This window comes from Haliaeetus leucocephalus, unplaced genomic scaffold, assembly GCF_000737465.1.
Source record: "Haliaeetus leucocephalus isolate CR32 unplaced genomic scaffold, Haliaeetus_leucocephalus-4.0 Scaffold0, whole genome shotgun sequence".
Taxonomy (NCBI): Eukaryota; Metazoa; Chordata; class Aves; order Accipitriformes; family Accipitridae; genus Haliaeetus; species Haliaeetus leucocephalus.
In genome coordinates, this window is record NW_010972436.1 from 13,933,802 (window position 1) to 13,957,800 (window position 23,999).

The window sequence follows — 23,999 nt, forward strand, 5'->3', positions numbered from 1 at the left end:
TTCCACTGAGTTGTATTTGTGCTGAAATGGAATATTCTTTATGTCAGGTGAATTGAATTGTAGATGGAAAAAAGGGGATTGAAGGGAAGCATACTGTGACTACACATGTGGGGAGAGGTTCATTTTTGGACAACCTGGCTAATCCAGGAAGAGCAAAAGGGGGTGGAACAGCAGAAAAACCAGTGCAATACGAGTGTTACCTTGCCTGTTACCATAACAAGTGTAAAAGAACCTATATGACAGAGAAGGTGGTTTTTAGTAATAAAGAAAACTGGTCTGACTCTTCTTTTCCTTTTCACTGTTGCAAGAACAATGGTACATTCAGTAAAAATAAAGTCAGTAAATTCCACACAAACAGAACGAATTGCTACTTTATAGAGCATATAATCAATCTATGGTGATAACTGCTGGAAGAGGTCATGAAGATAAATAATTCAGAAGTACTTTCTAAAGTACTGGTTAATTTTATGGGTATTAATAATGCTTATAGTTCTGCAACTTAAAATGACAGTGCTTACAGATTTGTCCCTTGTGCTTCAGAGCATAAAATGATAATCAGGAAAGACCTTCCACCTTCCTCTCCTGCTTTCTCTCAGAACAGTGCATAAGTGCATCCTTGCAAAATTTTCTTCCCATTTCCCCTGAAGCATGGAAGAGTAGCATGGTCATTGGAAGATACCACACCTTATAAATTGATAGTTTGATCAAATACGGCAAACTCTACATTTATTTAAACACACTTTTATCAATTTATAAAGAAAGATTTTTTTTTCAATCCTTTAAAAATTAATTTTTCAAGGATAGAATAAGTTACTATATATGGGGGATAATATATGCTGATAAGAAGAGATGGAGTTAAAACTCCATAAATGGTGACTTCTCAGAAGTAGACTTGTGAAATTAATATTCAGCTTCAATATGATTTCACTTTGTCCTGTACTGATATAGAAGTAACTTCATGAAAGCCAGCAGCATAGATTCCGTAGATCACATTAGAATCATATTTATGGCTTCACATTTGATCTCTCTCCTTTCTGTCCTGCTGACAGTATGTCCTACTAACAGGTACATATCTGTGTATCATAGAACCATAGAATGGTTTGGGTTGGAAGGGACCTTTAAAGATCATCTAGTCCAACCCCCCTGCAATGAGCAGGGACACCTTCAACTAGATCAGGTTGCTCAGAGCCCCGTCCAACCTGACCTTGAATGTTCCCAGGGATGGGGCATCTACCACCTCTCTGGGCAACCTGTGCCAGTGTTTCACCACCCTCACTGTAAAAAATTTCTTCCTTATATCGAGTCTGAATCTACCTTCTTTTAGTTTAAACCATTACCCCTTGTCCTATCACTACAGGCAGTGTTAAGAAGTCTGTCCCCACCTTTCTTATAAGGCCCCTTTAGGTACTGGAAGGCCACTACAAGGTCTCCCCAGAGCCTTCTCTTCTTCAGGCTGAACAACTCCAACTCTCTCAGCCTTTCCTCATAGAAGAGGTGTTCCTTCCCTCTGATCATTTTTGTGGCCCTCCTCTGGACTTGCTCCAGCAGGTCCAGGTATAAGAATTATAAGCCATGTTTCTACTAATTTTTTTTTTCAGTTTTCTTTTCAGTTACAATTCTGTTAGGTAAAGAGAAAGAAAAAATATTCTCTGCAGCTTGCAAACATTATTTATTCCTTAGGAGCTGAAAACAGGGTGACTATTAGATGTTTCAGTGATAGACTTAAATTTGTAAACAGGATTTGAGGATTGTCTGTGATTGAGCTAACCAGATCTACAAAGATTAGTAGATCTTAAACCATGTTTCACAATTTTCAGACCACTTTTTAAACAGAAATACACATATAGAAGCTCTACTGCTGTATTGGGAAGTCCAGCAGACTCACTGCGAGGTGTTTTGGGTAATCGTATTGTGATGATTCTCTCCAGCGAACACTGGGGCAACCATACCATATTGTAGTTAGTAACATAATACCTGTGGAAAAAAAATAAATTATCATTAGTCCTTTTCTAAAATAGATGGAGCGTCTACCAACTGCATGTTTTCTTACAGTAATATATGTAAATGTAAAGCATGTTTGTTGATGGTAATAAGTTTGGAACTTACATTTGTTTAAATATGGTGTATTGTCTTTCCTGTGTAGGAACACCCGATGCATTTTCCCAACTGCTTACTTGCCCATATTGTGATCGAGGGTACAAGCGTTTTACCTCTCTGAAGGAACACATTAAATATCGCCATGAAAAAAATGAAGATAACTTTAGTTGCTCCTTGTGCAGCTACACGTTTGCATACAGAACGCAGCTCGACCGCCACATGACATCACACAAATCAGGAAGAGATCAAGTAAGTGGCATCTGAATTAAGGATTTAGCATCCTCTGTAACAATGCTGTGATGTGTTATGTGAGCAAAAATGTACAGAGCAAGTAAGCTGTTCACATCAGATTATCTACATGCTGAAGTCCCAGTCCCAGAAGTCAGACTTGTTCCATAAATGTCAAAGGATGAGATCTGAATTACTGTATTTTCATTCATCTAGGCAGTGTGGTTGGGTTTAAATTTTAGTTTTCGGAAGTGCTTTATTGCATTTATAGGTAATTAGGTTTTGTCTGTTCATTGGCTAACATTACATAAAAATTGTGACTCAAGTCTAATTTCAAATCTTTAGTGAAATGCATTTTCCTGTCATAGATCCTGTTTGGCTAATTCAAAATTTGCTGTACCCATTTTTGCCCTTATGAAACAAACCACTGGGTTGATTCATTTGCTTGAACTGTGAGATACAGTTTTTAAATGCAATCCATGCTATAAGACAATATAGAAAAAATTTGTGCATAAAATACAACACTTTAGTACTAAATTAAGCAACAAAAAGGGCTAAAGATATTCTGAGCTTGTTTTCTCTGGTTCATGGGTTGACCTGAGGGCACAGTTCCCTGAAATGCCTTCCATGATTTAGCCATCTGAGAATCTGTTCCCCCCTCCCTTTTTTTCTTTTCTTCTTTTACCCCCACAATTTCCTATCATCCATCCCCAATTACATGCTTCCATAGCTTATCAGAGGCACTCTGAGGCTCAGGAACTGACTGAAACTCACTGAAATAGCCAGGAATTGGCCAAGGAAGAAAGATACAGATTTTCCACCACCAGGTTGTAGAGAGAGGCTTGGAGATGTTCCCTTCTAAGGACAGACTAAAAAGATTGATGCTCTCCAGAGAAGAAACAGGAGAGAAACATCACAGAAAGATGCAAAACCGTGAATAGTGAAAAGAATGTAAAAGGAAGGGTACTTCAATATTTCTTGCAGCTCCAAACCAACAGATCTTTCATTAAACTGAAAGGCTGTAACAGAGTAAAGGAGATGCTTTTTTACGCATTGCATGTTAACCTCCATTCTACAAAGTATCACCAAGTCCAAGAATTTAGCAGGCTTAAAAATTTATTATACATTTTTATACCTGAATGTTTATTTTCACAGGTAAATTAAATAGGAAAAATTGTTACAAGAAGTATTGGCCATCCTGCTACAGGGATTTTACTGTCTCACAGGGTTTGGAATAACCTCACCAGTGTATTCTGGCATGGCAGTTCTTATTTATTCAAATATATTTCCCATGAACAATTAATTTCTTTTGCTTTCTTATTGGCTTGGCTTCCACTTTAAAGTGACTGTCGTCTTGTATACATCTTACATTTCTAACTATAAAATCTATGAATGCTTTTTGTAGAATGCTTTCTTGTGAGCTACCACGTTTATTTTCAGTTTTTCCAACTAGAAGCCTAAAAGCAGAAGAATAAAGTAGTTGGAGGGGCTAGAAGCCTCTCCTATATTTGCATGTAGTTTGAATGAAAAGACAAAAAATACCAAGCAAGTAAACAATCTCAGAAGAATTGCTACAAAGGGAAGCTTAAATTGTATTTCTGCAGATATATTTTAATGGGTTTATACTTTTGAAGGCACAATTGTATTTGATAAATGTTGTTTCTGTTAAGTATCTGGAACTCAATATTATACCAGTTTAAGTGTATTTTTTCTCTAGAGCCATAGCCAGAATCAAAACTACAATAGTTCAGATACTTGGTAAATTTAAAACATGTATTTGTTGATGTTATTGTCACAAAGTTGTCATGTCTTCAGAATCGGCTTCATGTGCATGTACATGGTTAAATCATTTGTATAAAGGAAAATTAACTTTTTTCCATAGTAAAGTATAGGCTTCCTGGTTGTGGATCTTAAACAGCTGCCTCTTCAAAACTTAATGTCTTATTCTTAAAGGACTTCACGTGAAAGTAGATTATTTGGATAACTTTGTTAGCTGGTTAATGTCCGGCATGTGACCATTTCGTAGTTGTTCTGTACAAGGAAGCAACAAGCAAAGATAATATCTAGAGTAGTGAAGGTAGGGGAAGAGGTGTGTGCACACTATGCCTCCCTCTGAGGAAGGGGGAAATATGCCAAACTGCAGCTCCTTCTGCTCCAGCGGAGAGCAGAGGGCCGTCCTGCACCTCCTCCTTCATCCGTCCCTCCTCCGTCCCCGGCGTCCATCACGGCTCCCCTGGCTGCTCCTACACTACTAATGGTTGGTCTGAGGTGGTGCTGCATACGCATCATCTGCTTTCACATGTGAAGCACCAAAAAAGATGTTGAAGTATGAACAAGTGCTTCTCATACGTGTTTTCTTTTTCTTCTCATCAATTTACAAAGCACCTGTAGGTAGTCTGTGAAAATTTTATATTGCTGTGGACACTGCTGAGAAATGGCAGCTCTTGAAGACCATGGTCAAACCATCTGTGAAAAAACCCTGATGTACCTGTAATTCCTGTCTTCCAGATAACTTTTGAAGATTCCCATTAATAAGTTTTGGTTCTCTGGTATGAAAAGAGGGGACTTTAGTCCTAAGCAAAGTAAATGTTTGATGCAGGGATATATTAGTGGCTAGTTACAGACCTTAATGTTTCTTCTTTCAGTCCTTAAAGGAATGCAGAGGAGTTTTCTTTGAATGCTGTGGTTAATTCTTTAATGAGCAGAAACCAGCAGTTATGTATGGTGCATCAAAAATATATCACACATCAGAGGCACAAAAAAATTGTGGATGTAGCACAAAAAATGTGGATTTAGCAGTACTGAAAGGGGGAAAAACATTTGAATCTGAGAAAATGAAGGTGAAAGAGTATCAAAGATGGTACTTTAGAGAAGAGTTATGATTCCAGCTAGTTTTAAAGAGCCTGGAGAGTAACTCTGAGGATGTTTCAGATTTGTAAAAAAGATGAGTATAGGACAGACAGCAAGAAAGCTGAATAAAGAATTACAAATGTAAGAAGGTAAGGCAAAATAGATGGAAACACTGGTTAGCAGAGAGTTCAACGCAGGTTATAGCTATGATCAGGAAAACAAGAAAACTCATTAAAAATTTGGTAAGAGAATTGTGGGCTTCCATGCCTTGGAAGCAGAACATTGAATTTTAAAGACTGGAGCAGAAACATTTCTGACAGATTGAATACATGCACTAATATTTGGTATGAATATTTATGTAGTCCAACATCTGCAGTAGCTGTATATGTGCTGAGATCCTTTAACTTGTATAATCTCAAGTCCAACAGTAGTAACTGATTCTCTGCAGGCTTAAGTAAATCCTGACACAGTCCTCTAGATTCAGTGAAGTTGGATCATTAAAGTGAAATGCAGCAAGTCAGGCACAATCATCTAGAACATCATCTTCAAGGGCCTTAGTTAAACAAAGCTGAAAAGCCATGTGGACTAGCAAAAGACAGCTGACAAACCCAGGAATAAGGGTCAAGTGCTAATCGGGATAAGTCAGAGCGGAGACCTCGCTGCAAAGCCCGGCAGGAGGTGGGAAGGAGCCCACCCCGAGGAGGGTGGGAGCAGTATCTGCTGAGCGGTGAAAACTGCAGCTTAACCAAATGCTTACCCAAGGGAACTGTCAAATTAGAGTACTTGGAAGCGGTTTAGATTATCTTGTTTCAATTTGTCTTCTGTTAGCATCTGTATCCTATAAAGGAGGACAGGGTGTAGAACGGGGAGGGTTGATAATTTGGACAGCATATCTCATAGCAGAGTGCTCGGACTTTCATCCAGCAAACTGCACGGCTGCGGGTTCTTCAGATCTAAAGGCATAAATCAGAACAGGAACATCACCCTGCCTTTTTTTTCGTCCCCGCTTCTCCAGCGCAGATCTCAGCCCCCGGTTGCCGTCTCTGCACTCGGGGAGTAGCCTCCGCACTCGGCGAGCGTCTGCTCCCAGTGCTGCCCGCCGCAGTGGACCAGAATGAGGTGTAGGAGCTCCCTGCCACGGTTTCACGCCAGAGGAGGTTAATGCACGCCAGCCGTTCGTGGTAGCTGCCTGTAGGCAGGCTGTTTCCCCAGAGTACCTGACTAGCTCCACTAATGAGTTTATGAAAATACTTGCCCCCGTTACCAAAAATCTGCAGCTGCATCCAAATGGTGGTAGAGTATCTTTTTGCAAAGTGAGCTCTACTTAAGAAGGAGCCGCTGTTTTTTTAAATAAAGAATTTGTTTGAACAGAAAGATTTCTAATTCCTCCATTTCATGTTGGTAATTAAGCTGCTCCGACTTCTAAAACGTATGTGATTTTTGTCTTTAAAAATACACATTTCTCGATTTATACAGTTTGTGATAAAATTATATATCTTGCATATGCTTATCACATAAACTACATGTATTTATATTTCTTTCTTAGCTTTTGCTTTTTTTAAACTAGTATAACAATAAAGATAAAATAATTTGAAGCTTAAGAATAAATGCTGTCACAACGCGAAATATAACAAAAATAATCAGAACTTCAGTGCAAATAGTGAAGAGGCTTGATGTTGTCTACCAGGGAAATCCCTCCATACTGTTATTTATTTTAATTTAGTTTTTTGCATTTATTTTGAGAATTAATTGTGACTGAGAGTGCCTTTGTTGTCACTGAGCCATCTTCTCTTGAGCAATCCTGTGGCACCATTACATAGAGGAATCCAAGGCCAACAGTAAGCGCTGGAAGCATGTAAATGGAAAAATCAAGTCAACTGATTAAACTTTAAACAGGCTTTTATATGCTTTAATGTTTCTCTATCCTGCGTGACATATTCTGTGGGTGGTGGGCTTGGGTTTTTCTTGGTTTTTTTGCTTTCACAAGTAGCATTAGCATGCATCCTGGAACTTCTTACTCACATAACATGTCAGTGCAAGCTTCCTCTGAAGTTAGGAGAAGGGGCAAATATATTTTGGGTTGGTTTTTGTTTTTTTTTCTTTTTACTGTACCAGATTTATTCAGAAGATACACATGGCTCAGTTTTAACCTGACTTCTAATTTGTTTCTTTTTCATGCATAACACATACCACCTTCAGTCTCTTAAAATTATGATTGATTCTGTTCAGTTTTGTATTGCATTTTCTCTGTTACAATGTGAAAATAGAAGATATTTTTCCAACACACTGTCCTATGCAATAATTATGAATTCTTTCTCACAGAGACATGTGTCGCAGTCCAGTGGTAATCGAAAATTCAAGTGCACTGAATGTGGAAAAGCTTTTAAATATAAACATCACCTAAAGGAGCACCTACGAATCCACAGTGGTAAATAAACCAAGCATTGAATTGTGTACTAATGTTGCCATTTCTACTCTTTATAACTCTGATGTGGTATCAGTCTTGTAAGTCTAAGTTTAAAATACTACTGTTTTCCTTCCCCCCCCGGGACTCCATTAGCACTGATGGCAGCCTTCAGCTGTGTGCAGGAAATAAGTAGAATAACTCAAGAGGATTTACAGTTGCAGCTTAAGCTCTGACAGTTAAGGAAAACTTCACTTGTGGCAGAAGAAATGGGGGCATCCTTCTGGTCCTTTTTCACTTGTCTGTTTTTTCTCAATGTTTGCAGATCATTCAGCATGTTATGAGCCTTGCTAGAAAATTTTAAGTGGTAATAATCGGGACATAAGAACTATTCTTCCTACCATGGCTGTGATTTTCATCCTTCAAGACTAGTCATATTAAAATAGCCTAGGACACAGGTCTAGGATTGTGTTATACTATCACAACAGTTTCAATTTATAAGAAAAGTTCCAATTTATAAGAAATTTAATATATAATAATATATTTCAGTATATAATATAACAATAAGTTAAATGTGGTCACTCAAAAGAGAGTCTCAATTTCTGTCTTTAACCCGGATTTAGCCATTGACAGAAAGTCTGAAAACAAGTTTTTAGGCCATCTTTTCCTTTCTTATCAGTTTCTCAGCCATGAGCAATGAAGTGCACCTCACTTAGAAGTCCTCCCTCAGCAAACGTCATCTTCATTTCATTTCCAGAGGGTAGTGACACTGTGCCTGTGAGTGGGAAAGTCTCAGTCAACGTACTTTTCAATCTGAAGCAAGCCTGCTGTTTCAGCTCTTTCCTTTTCCTCTTGTAGCACAGATGCCCTGAAAAGCCAACTCTTGCTAGGGCTGCAACGACTGCATAGTTGTGTGCCTCTTCCTGGCAGTTTAACCTGATATTCATCTCTGAAGGCAAATATACATCTGTCTTCTCTATGTGTCTGGTTTCCCTTTACTTACACTTTGCCTGGTTTTCAGCTGATGAGTATTGTAGGAAGATATGGATATATTGTAATTGAGTTTGCTGCAATAAAATGTGCATAGTTCCTTATTCAACTATGATTTGCATTTATGGCTTTTTTTTTCTGTAGTTAATCATATTCTAATTCTTTTCCATTCTGAAGTAGTTTATGCAGCTTCTGAAATTAGTGAATGGAGTTTAATGAAATCTGCAAGTATCATATAGACTCATTTATGTGATATGTAGACAGTTACTGGGAAATACTGAAACATATCATGATCATGTGGGCTCCATCCTATATCTACTAGCTGATCACAAACTTATTAAAGGACCCTAGGATCAGAGCTGTAGATGACATAATTACTCTTACTGTTCAATTCACTGTATGAGATATTTTTTTTTTTCCCTAGGACTCTTTGAGAGGTCATTTTGATGTATTCTTTTCTACTTACTGTTGCTTGAGGAAGTTACACTGTAACCTAGTAAACAGTTGCATATGCCTCTTTCTTCTTCTTTTTTTTTTTTTTTTTTTTTTTTTTTTTTTTTTTTTTTTTTAATCTTTAGGAGAGAAGCCATATGAGTGCCCAAACTGCAAGAAACGTTTTTCCCATTCTGGTTCATACAGTTCACACATAAGCAGTAAGAAGTGTATTGGTTTGATGCCCGTGAATGGTCGAGCCCGGTCAGGGCTCAAGACATCTCAGTGCTCGTCCCCTTCCCTTTCTGCATCACCAGGTAGCCCAGCAAGACCACAGATACGACAAAAGATAGAAAATAAACCCTTGCAAGAGCAACTTCCTGTTAACCAAATTAAAACTGAACCTGTGGATTATGAATTCAAGCCCATAGTGGTTGCTTCAGGAATTAATTGTTCAACCCCTTTGCAGAATGGGGTTTTTAGTGGTGGTAGCCCATTGCAGGCAACCAGTTCTCCTCAGGGTGTGGTGCAAGCTGTTGTTCTACCAACAGTAGGTCTGGTGTCTCCCATAAGCATCAACTTAAGTGACATTCAAAACGTACTTAAAGTGGCAGTGGATGGTAATGTAATAAGGCAAGTATTGGAAAACAATCATGCCAATCTTGCATCCAAAGAACAAGAAACAATCAACAATGCATCTATACAACAAGCTGGCCATTCCCTCATTTCAGCTATCAGTCTTCCTTTGGTTGACCAAGATGGGACAACCAAAATTATCATCAACTACAGCTTGGAGCAGCCAAGTCAACTTCAGGTTGTTCCACAAAATCTAAAAAAAGAAAACACTGTTCCTACAAATAGTTGCAAAAATGAAAAATTACCGGAAGATCTTACAGTGAAGTCTGAGAAAGAGAAGAACTTTGAAGGAGAGACCAACGATAGCACTTGTCTTCTTTGTGATGACTGTCCAGGAGATCTTAATGCACTTCAAGAATTAAAGCACTATGAAACGAAAAATCCTCCTCAGCTTCCTCAGCCCAGTGGAACAGAAGCTGAGAAGCCCGATTCCCCTGTCCCATCAGAAACTGGGGAGAACAACTTATCTCCTGGTCAGCCACCTTTAAAGAACCTTTTATCGCTCCTAAAAGCGTATTATGCATTAAATGCACAACCAAGCGCAGAAGAGCTTTCAAAAATAGCAGATTCAGTAAACCTACCACTGGATGTGGTAAAAAAGTGGTTTGAAAAAATGCAAGCTGGACAAATTTCTGTGCAGTCTTCTGGACCATCTTCTCCTGAACAAGTTAAATTAAGCAGTCCTGCAGATAATGATGATCAAGCAGCAACTACAAATGTAAGCGAACCCCAGAACAGCACAAATAACTCACAAAATCCTGTCAATACAACAAAATCTCAGACTTTACCAGGGGCATCAACTCTGAATGGTTCACGCAGTAGCACGCCATCCCCATCGCCACTAAACCTTTCTTCATCAAGAAATTCACAGGGTTATACGTACACAACAGAGGGTGTACAAGAAGAGCCACAAATTGAACCTCTTGACCTTTCGCTACCAAAGCAACATGGAGAACTGTTGGAAAGATCTACCATAACTAGTGTTTACCAGAACAGTGTTTATTCTGTCCAAGAAGAACCTTTGAACTTAACTTGTGCAAAAAAAGAACCACAAAAGGACAACAATATTACAGACTCTGATCCTATTGTAAATGTAATCCCACCAAGTGCCAATCCCATAAATATTGCTATACCTACAGTCACTGCTCAGTTACCTACAATTGTTGCCATTGCTGACCAGAACAGTGTTCCATGCTTGAGAGCTCTCGCTGCCAATAAGCAAACCATTTTGATTCCACAGGTGGCTTATACATACTCTACTACAGTTAGTCCTGCAGTTCAAGAAACACCACCAAAACAGACCCAAGCCAATGGAAATCAGGTACTGCGGTCCCTGTATTCCTGTATGTTGTGTGTGATGTATTTATTCTGTATCCATGCTAACTAACAGAAAACTGTCAAGGTAGCTTATATTTACACTTTAATTTATCAGGTTTATTTGGCTTGATTGTTAATGGGTAATAGATGTTACTGTTAAGTCCTCTGCAAAGTTCGTTAGCTCAGGCAGCTCGAATCCAGACTGACAGAAACTGTATAGTTCTGTGTGTGGATAAGTCAGTTCTTCACCATATTCAGTCATTCAGAAATGTCTTCTAGGACATTAGTGCTTAGTATTTTCAAGACAGTCCAATTGTCCTGATCAAAAAGCAAAGTAAGGCCATGGCTTGTGTTTCTTGCTGGCTCCATATCTCCTCTTTCCCCGCATCCAGAAAATAAACTCATTGGAATTTTTGGCTACTCCCTTCACACCGCTTTGCTTTCTTGGCTTGCAGAATAGCTGAGTTCATCCTGCACCATAATGGCACTTTAAACAAATTTCATACGTATTCTCAATTGAGAGTTGGGCAGGTATTTATCTTCTTTATCTGCCATTCCTGTATCCTGCCCTGTTCCTCCCTGGGTACATGCAGATGTCATCTAATCAGAGGCAATCCTCCAGAGAAACCCCTTGAGGTAGGGACAGAGAAGAACAGAGAAGTGGCTCATGGAAAGACTGAGTGTTCCTAATTAAGTCTTAGAAGTTGGCTGCTTGTCATTTTATGCAGGCTTCTATATTGCAAGAGACTGAGGAGCCTTGAAGAGTTACAAGGTTGCTTATATGTTAAAGTTTATGAGACAGGCAACATTTGAGGTAGCCAACATGTACATTTTTATATTCAGATTTGATAATATATGATAAAATTAATTCTGTGTGTAGTGATAATGCTGATATCAGTAGAAGGTACTGTGATTCTTACAGGTGAGGTTCAGCTCCTGAAATGCTTAGAAACAGACAACAGTTATGATATTTTTAAAAGTTTATTTATTAATGAAACATTTGAAGTTCCCCGAATTTTGGGTTAAGTAGTATTTGTGGTAGTTTTATAAAGAAGAGGGTAGTCAAATATGCAAATTCAAATGGTAACTTAAATAGCTTTTTGTGAAAACTTCATCAAAAAATACAGCCTTAACTTCTATAAAATCCACGAGGTAGCAAAATGTGGGTGACAAACTTTAGCTGAGAAATGCAGTTAGATGTCAAATTTGCTCTTCCAACTTATTGAGGTACTTTATAGGTCTGTAATCTTCTTCTCCTTCCTAACATTGTATTTATTATACGGGCCCTAAAATATGATGTGTCAGTGTAGCTTAGACCTGGCCAACAGTCAGATTTGGATGTGATTAAAGTCAGTCCCAGTGAGAATTCTACATCTATATGGTGGCAGGGCTGCAAAGCAGAGCGATGCAGCAAAAGTTCTTTTTGACTATGTAAGTCTAAACAATTTTGTTTGGCTGTTTACAGAATTGAACGAGAAGAACAGTGCAGCTTCAGCTTACATTTTATAAATTGTATGCTGCATCAGTGCATTTTTTTATTGAACTCAATCTTTTTCATAATTTTTCTTAAGGATGAAAGGCAAGACACTAGCTCAGAAGGAGTATCGAATGTAGAAGATCAAAATGATTCTGATTCAACACCCCCAAAGAAAAAGATGAGGAAGACAGAAAACGGGATGTATGCATGTGATTTATGTGACAAAATATTCCAGAAGAGCAGCTCATTATTGAGACATAAGTATGAACACACAGGTATGTACTAGGAAAAGCAGTTTCAGTTCATTATGTCATTGGTAGTGTATAACTGATAATCTCAACTGGAATCCAGTTCTCAGAAAGTGTAGGGAAGTGTAATAGTCCTTCTTATCATCTGCGCTCAGCTTTCTTTAGAAACCTGTGTTTTGTATATTTGTTTGACAGAACTGCAATTCTATGTTTCTTTAAATTTGTAAGACCTAAACCCTGCAGAGAAAAAGGGGAGTTTCTTCCATCTGGCTCATGAACAATCATCTGCGAGCCACAGCCTGTAATCAAGGATGTATTACTTCTAATTTACCTTGCCTGGTTATAAATTAAGAAAAATTAAAAATTAAAATTATAAATTAAGAATAAAGGATCGTGTATGTCTATGATACTCTACATGAAAGGCAGTGTATCTATCTAGTATGAAGGATTTTCAAATTGGGCCACATTTGTAATGATCTGAAGTTAACAGCCATTCAGTAGACATGGAGTCTAACCCCAAAAGAACACCCTTTTGGCTTTGATTTTTATTTTTAATTCCTCATAGTTATTCCTTTTGGCTCTAGTTCTTTAGTCTTTTTTTTAATAACTGTTGCTCTCTTATTTCTTCTGTGACGTCTTAAAAAAAACTTTTTTTTTTTATTGGTTAGGTGCCTAAATTTATATTTCTGCATATTAATGTTCTAATTTCATCTCACATACAGAATTTAAAAGATTAAAAATTCCCTTTTGTCTTTACCACTTGATCAAGTTTCTCAAGTTGTATTCGTTAAGACTATTTTCATACCTTTACTGTCCTGAGACTGTTTTAACTCCTCCTTTTCATAACACAATTGTTCTTTCCATTCTACTTTTAAATTAAATGCAGTGTTCAAAATCATAGAATCATTTAAGACCCTTAAGATCATCAAGTCCAACTGTTAACCTAGCACTGCCAAGTCCACCACTAAACCATGTCCCAAAGCACCACGTCTACTCGTCTCTTAAATACCTCCAGGTATGGTCACACAGCCACTTCCCTGGGCAGCCTGTTCCAATGCTTGATAACCCTTTCGGTGAAAAAATTCTTCCTAATATCCAATCTAAACCTCCCGTGGTGCAACTTGAGGCCATTTCCTCTCATCCTATCGCTTGTTACTTGGGAAGAGAGACCAACACCCACCTCGCTGCTTGTTTGGCATAAGTTGACGTGGAAGTGTTGATGATCTGTATAGCGTGACCAAAAAAACTGCTGTGATATTATCTCTACCTTTTATGTCTGGGCTAAGACTGTTCAAAGTTGTTTTGCATAACAGCTTTGAGTGTTGCAATCAAAATAACATTACTAGGCTTCTACTATGTTTCTAAGAGAGTCTGAAAACAAGGCAACAAAGTAGAAAGCTGGAAAATAGAGCAGAAAGAGAACTAAGTGAAACAAAGCAGATTTTTCTTGTTAACGTATGTGTAGTCAGCAAGTTTTGTTCATAAGAGATTTACCTGTGCCAGAAGGTTCTAGATTTTAGAATGATTTTCCCTTTACCTATAACATGGAAGAAGGACTTGGTACACAAAAACCAACATCAAAGCTTAGTCAATTTAACATTTCCATAAATATAGAAAAGTTAAAATGGTTTTGAGTCGAAATAATGTTTACTGCAAGAAAAATGTCTCCTTTTCTAAATTACTTATATTCACACTTTTTTGTGCTAGAAATTACATCTGAGAATCTGATTGGCCTTCTGTGTTCAGTTTTCCTAAAAAAACTTACAAATTACCCTTGTAATTGTGACAATGTACCCTTGCACCCTCGTCCTTTGGGCTCGGGTGAGAAACTCAGGCTGATAACACGTGGAGTAGAACATCTTATTAAATAAAATTATTAACTGTTGATAATACATTCACCAGCAGCATTTTGTAATGAAAACAACAGTGCAAATTTTTAAAACTTAAGTTACAAGATGTCCAATTGTTTGTGCTTTATTTTGTAGGTAAAAGACCTCATGAGTGTGGAATCTGTAAAAAAGCATTTAAACACAAACACCATTTGATTGAACACATGCGACTGCATTCTGGGGAAAAACCCTACCAATGTGACAAATGTGGAAAGCGGTTTTCACACTCGGGGTCTTACTCTCAACACATGAATCATCGCTACTCCTATTGCAAAAGAGAGGCAGAAGAGCGTGACAGCACAGAACAGGAGGAGACAGGCCAGGAGGTCCTCAATAACGAGCATGCTGGTGCCAGGGCATCTCCATCGCAGATCGACTCAGATGAGAGAGAGAGTCTAACCAGGGAAGAAGAGGAAGAGAGTGAAAAAGAGGAAGAGGAGGAGGAAGAAAAAGAGGTAGAAGGACTTCAGGAAGAAAAAGAATGTAGGAAACTACAAGAAGTAGAGGATGAAGAAGAAGAAGAAGAAGGGAAAACTGAAGGTAACAAGAATGATGAAGCTGTAAATCAAGCAAGCAATGCAGAACCAGAAGTTATACAGAATAACGGGCAGGTGTCGGAAGAAAAAAACAAATAAAGCTTAAATGATAGTTTTTTCTATAAGGAAAAAAAAAAATTGGTAATGAAGTTCGTTCTATATTATACATGCTTTTCATGGAAACGCAGTAGCCTGCATACTGTGATTTCTGTTCACTACTGTGTAAAAAAATATATATGTAAAAAAAAGAAAAAGAAAAAAAAAAAAGAAATCCAGGTGTGCCTGAACCTCAAACTTAGTAATTTTTCACACAGTTTTCAAAGTTAGGAACAAGTTTATAACATGAAGCAGATTAGAAAAATACAGTGACTCCGGAAGCAAAGATTTAACAGGTTGTAGGAAACCTGATTTATTAGACAAGCATCTGGCATTGTTTGTTTTATCAGTATTAATTTTCATTCTTAAGTTGATTAATTTTTAAGCTGTACAATTGGGAGAGATTTCTATGAATTTTTTTTTTTATGGTAAAACATTTCCTAAGTCCACTTCAGTATTTTCTTATGTTTTAAAATGTGAGAACTTCTGCACTACAAAATTCCCTTTTGCAGAAACCTGTAATGCAGTTGCAAACAGTGCTTGGCTACCTTTGTAAATTCAACCTGGAAGGTAGCAGTTTATGACATTAGATGTTGTAGTAGAGCATATTATCATTTAAAGTGTATTGTTAGCCTTAAGAAAGCAGATGATAGAAGAACTGAAGTTTCTTACTCATGTGATTAAAAATGTAGTTGAAAAGATTGTCGTTGAGTTCTGATTGCAGGGACTAACAGTGTTAATACTGGTAAGGACAGCAAAGTCGTCAAAATCAGTGTTTGTAATTGTGTTTTGAGTATGTAGTAACAATATGAAGGATATGATATGAAGCTTTGTATCTCCTTTGGCCTTATGCAAGACCTGTGTGCTGTAAGTGCCATTTATCAGTATTATAAAGGCTCTAAGCAGCCTTTATCCAACGGGTGGCCTACAATAACTAGCATTTGTTGATTTGTATCAAACTTCTAAACTAATCATGGGGAAAAAAACACTCAGCCATCAGAGAAGTAAGAACACTGGTATATTTCATTATTTAATTATTTGGTGGTATTTTGGGTTAATACCTGACTTGCAGAATTTCTCTACAATAATTACAAGGGAAATTTTCTAATCTGCTTTATTGCTTTATTGGTTTACTTTAATTTCAGACACATACATGACATGTTATCTGGCTCATAAGTATTTTCAAATGTTAGTTATTATGGACCCCATTTATTAACAATGTTAGCTGATTTTTACCTATCAGTATTATTTTATTTCTTTTAGTTTATAGATCTGTGCAACATTTTGTACTGTATGTCTTCAAACCTGGCAGTATTAATACCCTTCTTACTGACATATGTACCTTTTTAGTTTTAGAAAACTTTTATATTTATGTGTCTTATTTTTATATTTCTTTATTTATTACACAGTGTAGTGTATAATACTGTAGTTTGTATTAATACAATAATATATTTTAGTATGAAAATTTGGAAAGTTGATAAGATTTAAAGTAGAGATGCAATCGGTTCTCTTGCATTGAGATTTGATTTAACAGTGTTATGTTAACATTTATACTTGCCTTGGACTGTAGAACAGAAGAATTAAAATGGGAATGTATTAATTTTACAATTGCAATCAATTCATTTTACCTTTACCCAGTTTTTAATATAAAGCTCTTAAATTTTGAAATTCACTGTGTGACTAATAGCATGATGCTCTGCAGTTTTATTAAGAGATTAGTCTAACCATAAAACTCTCATTTCCTTAGTAAGCCAAATTAGAATAATCTTATAAACAGTGTTGGGAACAATGTTTAACATTTTTGTGCCAATTTGTTCCTGTATTCATGTATGTATGTTACAAAACTGAAACTTCATTTTTAAGTTCCTTGTTACATCATGGTCATTTTCTAGTTTTTTACCAGACTCCCCATCTCACAATAAAATGCGTCAACAAGTCTGACTTACTGTCATTATTCTGGTACTTTAGAAAATGGTTTTCAGTTATTTCTATGAGATGTTATTCGGACACAGTTCCTGCTTCAGTGTCAGTATTCAGTTTCTATTGTACATAAGGAGCACATAAGTGAAAAAGGTTTGACTGTGTGCAGACGAAGGGATTGCTACATTAGTTTATTGATTTACCAACGTTAGTAGAACAACTGAGTTTTCAAAATGAACCTTGTGGTTTTGTGAGTATTTTTTTTTTCTCTTTATCCACTATACAGTTTAGCACTCTGTTTCAATAAGACTGCTTTTAAAGGAATTAAGTCTATAACAGTTTTCTTGATTTAGCAATAAGCTAGTGAAAAGGTTGATGTATATATTGCTGTTGAACTTTCCAAAGATACAGCACCAACATTACAGATATATATAATTTCAGTAACGTAAGCATGAAGGCTTGAAAGTTGTATTACATATGCATGTTTACAATGTTTTGCAGTTTAAGCAAAGTTTAGAGGCTGTTCTTTAAGCAAAGTTCTGTTCTTTAACGACCTAAAAGGGGATTTCAGTTGTTAATTTGGGGGTTTTTACGTGAACATGATGTAAGTTATTTGATATTCATATATCTAAGTTTTGAATAGTTCTCCATCTTATTATCTCAACATTAATACATACAAAGGATTTATCCCATATATTGTTTTACTTTGTATTTTACTGTATAGTATACCAAATATTGCACTTTTAAGTGGAGTAAGCTCCTAACTCAGCAGTATTCTTGAGGTAAACATGAGAAAGCTGTTTTGAAGAAAATAACCATTTGTATTGCATCAATAATGTTGCCTTGGAATTATTATCATTACAGAATCGATCAAGTAGTTCAGGATTTCTCACAGGTAAAACTGGATATGCTCTGTTTAGGTAATGAAACACACCTTTTTGAAACTATTTTAAGATTTTTCACATTTTTCATATTCCAGGAACATCTTACTTGTCTATAGTAAATAAACCCAGTGAGACATTTGTTGAAATGGGAAGATTTTGCTGTCTTCAGTAGTAGAACAAAGAATTTTAATAAATCCAAGTTTACTCACATAAGTGACAGCTGCACGTGAAAGGCCAGTAACTTCGATTTCCAGAACCTTAAATGAAGCAAGAGAAAACTGTGCTTGGATAGAGAGCAAAGTCCAAGCAGTTTTGATTCAGGAAATGTCACTGGTTTGGGGGATAAAATTTATATTCATTACTTAGACTATGAAACCATTATTAACATTTTTATCTTCAAAACGGATTGGTGTATTGAATTTTGCATCTGTTAAGCTCAGAGATGTCTCTGATGTTTGTGACCTTATAACATCATGTATTATCCATTTGAAAAACACAAAAACTGTGATGCATCTTTGTTTAGCGGAGTAAACTCATCCATCAGTGAGATGCCTGCAGTGCAGATAGCTGTGCAGTGTAGAGAAGCCTAGGCAGCTGTGAAGGAGTCCATCCACCAAGGTACCAGAAGCAGTCCAGCTGCAGCCCTGCAGCCCTTCTTTCCAAGTTCATGGCAAAGCAGTGTCAAGGAGAGTAAGTTTCCCACGTGAAAAAAAGCGAAAGCAAAAGTGTAAAGCCTTTGCGTTCTGTCCTTTAAATAAAAGTTGTAAAAGAGCAGTAAAAATGGAATGTAGTTTTAATAAAACTTCACTGTCCTGTGACCTCTTCTTTGGTCAGAAGATGGAAAGTACATCAGTTGCCCTGTGTGCCCAGGCTGTTGTCTGTGCCTGCTTCTTTCTCATGCTCACCATGCGTGGCTCAGCTAAGCAACCAGAGGCCAGCCGCTGGTCCAGACTGACAAAAAGAAAAGGGTCCTTTGAAAGCAGCATGGGACAGAGCACTGACCTGAGCCTGATGTGCTCGTTTTGGTTCTGCTACTGACCCATTTTTTACTCCAGAATGTACTTGATTGCTATGTTTAAAATCCATTCCAGCTGCAAAATTGTGACAGTGGTATGTCCTCTTTTATCATGTAATTTGCAAATAGGAAAAATATTACAGAATAACTATAGGAAGAGTGTTACAGAAGAATTAAATACTAAGTTTCATGCCCTGAGATGGGGAATACCCTTCTGAGATCCTGAGGAAACAGGAGCAAGAAAGAGGGACTTAAGGCTACAGAGAAAACTAGAAGATATGTTGAAGTAACTGCTTTCCCCTTTTTTAGTAGTAATCATGTGGCATCCCAGTGGTGATTCTGGTGGCATTCTCAAATTCTCCATAGTCACATTGCTGTCTACTTGCTGGTTTTCTGGAGCAGCCTATCCGTATGTGTAATTGGTAACATAGAAATGCAGTATGTATGAGCTTGAAAGTTTGGGGTTTTTTTTTCAATTGTATTGAATTACAAAAAAATCAGATAAATTAATGGATACTAAAAAAAGAAATCTGGAACTTTTGTAGTTTGGCTAATCTGAGTGCCAGTGTGTTTCAACAGCTATCTTACATTTTAGTAGAAAAGAATGCACCAATCCAGAACGCAATGTAGTTACTCTAAAAGGTACTATTCTTCAGACAGACTGAGTAAAAATTGCTTAAACTGGCAACAAGTGTTGTTGTGTTTGCACTCTTAAGTAAAATTATTCTAATGCAATTATTGCCAGTAAACCCCCAGTCAGTGTCTGTACAAGCAGCACTTTATTGATGGTTGCGCGGCCAAGTGTGCCTGGGATAGCAACGTCCATGAGCCTGAGTGGCAATGTGAAAGCAAAGCCATTTACAAGCGAGAAAATACTACGCTACCAAAAGCAGAGTTTTTGCCACAGCAAAATGCTACACTGGGGCTTTATCATCGAAGTGATGAAAGATCAGGTGTAAACACTCCAAACCAACATAGAAGTCTGTAGCGGAGAAATGAAAATTCTTTCTAGTGTACAGAAGACCATTAGAGGTAAAGGTAATGATCAGAGGATGAGAAAAGTCCATTTTGCTCATGGAGGCTGTAGTGAAGATGGAGGATGGCTTTAGAGCAGAGTAGGAGGAGAGAGGAAAGAGCTTAGTATGTGCTGTCTTGCACACCTCTTGAAAGGGTGTTCTTTTTAATTTATTTACTACCAGTGTATAAGTCTGTGCACAATTCTTTGCTTGGATAGAGGTTTTGTTGTATATTTTGCAATTCACATTCTGGTACTTAAAAACTTTTTTTTTTTTCCTCTTTCCTTGACAGAATAGCTTGTTTAATTGTCACTAGAATAATCTCTAAATTTCATAATGGAAATTCAATATTAGAGTATCTTTCGAGTCTGTATTTTATCGTTTATTGTTCGTGTTTTTCTTGGGCAGTAGTTCTAATGATATTTGCACAGTCTGATTTTCACCAAAAAAAAAAAAAATGCAAAAGGGTTACGATGTTCAAATTAACTCCTAAAAGTGATCAAATATTTGCAACTTTTCTTTTATCCCTCTGCTCTTTCATGACCTCTGGTCACTAATCTGTCACACAGTCATCTTAATTGTGTGTATTATGCCTATCATACACATTGTATGTATGTTGTCTCTAGGGGAAACAATATATTATGATATATTTCATTGCTTCACAAAAAAAAATCTGCCCTTCTTTTAAGGTGTAATTAGAAAATAAACTGATAGTTGGGATTAAACATGAAATGTGCTGATGTCAGGAGCACTGTCATGGCAAAGTTTGTCCTAGTAGCATGCCAAATGTGAGTGTCGTGTAGTATTAATCTACAACTAGGTAAAGTTCTCCAACGCTATACCTCTACACTAGCAGATCCCAAAAAAGATCTTTAAAAATTATGAGGACAATGGGAAGTAATCTTTAAAATAAATATATTGAGAATTATGTTTTGGTCTTTCCTTTGGTTTTCCGGTGAGTCTCAAGTTCTCTGATTCTGCTTTTAGGCTTTAAGGTTTCTGTATTGGGGACTGTCCTTGCGTTTTACTCATTTTTGTGTTGACTAGTGTTTGTGTAATAATCACGAGATTTGCACTGCGTGTTAATTCAGGAATAAAGGGGATAAATGAGTTAAACGCTAAAAAACCTGAAATACACTTACACTAACTTTGTATCATTCCTCATGAATTTCTGTTCCTCTTTTACCTGAAAAGTCTGCTTGCTTATAGCATGCCCTGGGCTGAAAGACAGACCACACTGGGTCCTGTTTCCATCCCTCACTGTTCAGGAGCTCTCTCTTTAGGCCAAGTCCTGCATGGCTGTTCATGAGTGTCACTGGAACCCTTGAATTCTGTGAAACTTTCTAAATTTTTAATGAGAGGTAAGCTATTGCAAAGGTATAGAGGGAGCATTTTGCTCTTTTCAGTGTGCAAGAATAAAATCTGTTGAACCAAGTTGTTCAAAGCTGAATTGTTAAGAAACAAGTTCATTGGCAAATCATGCAAAATTCTGAAAATAACAAGGGCTTCCAACAGGTTTGTAAGGTCATGACGCTATACACAAAAATGGTACTTAGAATTTTTCTCCCTCCCCCAATCAAATCAACCCAATAGTGGAAAAACACTTACATGGATGACAGTCCTCGATTTCTTTTGCTTAGGCTGAGCGTGTAATGCTGCCACTGGCCTCCTCCAAACCAGGAGCTGAAGAGTTGTCTCACTTGTACGTACTTCCAAGCCCTTGTGAGCAGTAAGTGTCGGAGCGAGGGGGAGGAAGGTTTAACCTTTGTGACGGTCGGAGCTGGTGGTGCTGCCAGCAGCACCTTTCCGCAAGCAGCTGCTGCTGCTGCTGCTACAGGCCAGGGAGTGTTTGAAGTGGTCATGGTTACAGCCTGGCCAGGTCAAAGGGTCTCAGCTGTGGTGGCAGAGATAACAGGGGCTTCAGTCAAGACAAGCTAAGTCGGCTTTGAGTCAGCCTTCCTCCCCATTTAGACAGCTCCAGAGAATTCCACTGGCAGAGGCCAGCAAGTGTTCTTGGAGGAGATGCTAGCCTGCATCACCCGAGGTAGAAGAACAGCCACCCCTCGGTCTATAAATTGTAAATTCTTGCAAGGAGTACCTCATGTTCCCCAAAATATGTCATTGTCTTTAGAATCTTTTTTTAATCTTTTTAATCAGGGTTCTTCGTATTGGCATTCTGGTCTCCAAGACAATCTGTTGTGGCAAGTGCTCTTAAAATGTCCTGGAGCTTAGTGAGAGGCACTACAAACCAAGGAACAAGGAATTCTAGCGTTTGTACTTGTGATGAGTGTTATCACAGCTTCTGTATGTTTCCTAATCCTGATTATGAGGCCTGTTTTCCTGGCTTAGGGAAAAAAACAGATACGAAATTAACTGATGAATGATAACATAGCTCACACAGGGCTATTCAGGCAGAGTTGGGAACAGAACTGAGGGGTCTCTACCATGACCAAGCCATCTCTCTTTTACTTTAGCATGCAGTTTGTTCTGAAGGAATATGGTAAATAGAGGATTTCTGTGATTTTCAGTAGCACAGTGGAGCTCACCCTTTAGCAGCCCCACTGCTTGACAAGCTTATCCTATTACCCTGCAGTCAAGAGGCCAGTTCTTCAGCTCAAGCAGCAAAGACTCAGATTTTGTATACAATAAGAGCATCTTATTGAGTGCCAGCAGATGCCAAAAAAGGGCTTGTGGGACATTTGGCTACATGGTTGGTTGCTGCTAGCAATTTACTCCCAGAACTGTTTCTAGAATCCCATAATCTTTGTGCCCTGTTGCTGCCTGCACGGGCCGACGCAGGGATCGCTGCCACGAGTAAAGTGGCGAGTGTGCTGTCAGTCTGGGGGGAGTTCTGGTTCTGCCGGTGGCTCTTACGGAGGGGAAAGAATAAAAGCTTTGCTGATTCTCTACAGCTCCTGCTGCCCCAATACAACATCTTGTTTCTTGTGGGGTTTTTTGTGAAGGCCACCTGTCAGGGCCACTTTGGGTCCCAATGGCTCCCCAGTGGGGCTCCAGCTGTAACCCCCGGGGGAGAGGAGTGGAGGGGAAAAACCACCTCAGTGCAGCAAACTGTTCCATGTATGAATAATCCTTTGCAGAAATTGCTCAACTCGTGATTGCTTATGTAAGTAAAACCATTGTAGGATCTGCTTTTTCTCCTTTACAGTTAAAATAGTCTGATTTTTTCATGTTAAGTAAAACAAAAACCTAATTCCTGCTTTACTGTAGTTTATTATTTAATCTACTTCCTAACTGTGGCCCATGGGTTAGTACTGCATTGCTTACTCTCTGATAATGGAAATGTATTTGATTCAGTGAAATCCGAATCTGTTCAGCTTACTGTATCTAAAACTAATTGAAAATAGCTGGAGAATCTGATGCCAAAAAACGCAAATATTTCATGACCAGAACCATGTATAGGTCAAAGACCGTTTATGTTCCTGATTTTTTTAAACTATATGTTGAAAAGTGCTGTTCAAGTCCATCTTCTGCTCCTCCTCCTACCTAGTTTCTACCCAGCTGCTCTCAGTTTTGCCCTGTAGGCCCAGTCCACCCAAACACATGTGCACCCCTTGCGACTGCTGTGGGTAAATAAGATTCTCCTCATGTCACAGCCATGCTGCAGCAACTGTCTCTACTGCTGGAAATGCAAGGACTTGAAAACACCAAAACAAGAGGCAGCCTAGCTTCATTGTCACAGCAGAACTAGCTTATGCAGTCAACCAGACCATTGTACCATAGTCTAGTCATATACTTCCTTCAGAGCAGAAATTTTAAATTTCTGTGGGATTTCTCATGGTTAATACCTTTGTATTTCATAAATTAGCTTTTCCTGTAATTCTACAAAATGAGCTGTCTTCTGTAGCTTCTGAAGTGCATTTTGCCCACCTTTCTACTTAGGTGTTTAGATGTGTCAAGTTAACTTATGTGGAGTTTGCTGAGTGCATACTGGTACCCAGCTCTC

The 23,999-nt window shown here is 37.9% G+C and overlaps 1 protein-coding gene across 1 annotated transcript in view; it reads left to right on the top strand.

Annotated features, from left to right (window-relative positions):
- ZEB1 (zinc finger E-box binding homeobox 1) overlaps nt 1-15,398 on the top strand; it is a 123,045-nt gene extending 107,647 nt beyond the window's left edge. Inside the window, exons 5-9 of the mRNA XM_010585140.1 lie at nt 2,144-2,346; nt 7,498-7,603; nt 9,148-10,958; nt 12,526-12,706; nt 14,665-15,398. Coding sequence (XP_010583442.1) covers nt 2,144-2,346; nt 7,498-7,603; nt 9,148-10,958; nt 12,526-12,706; nt 14,665-15,203 — 2,840 coding nt within the window. The 3' untranslated portion in view covers nt 15,204-15,398. The remainder of the gene's footprint in view (nt 1-2,143; nt 2,347-7,497; nt 7,604-9,147; nt 10,959-12,525; nt 12,707-14,664) is intronic.
- Nucleotides 15,399-23,999: the final 8,601 nt, after the last annotated feature.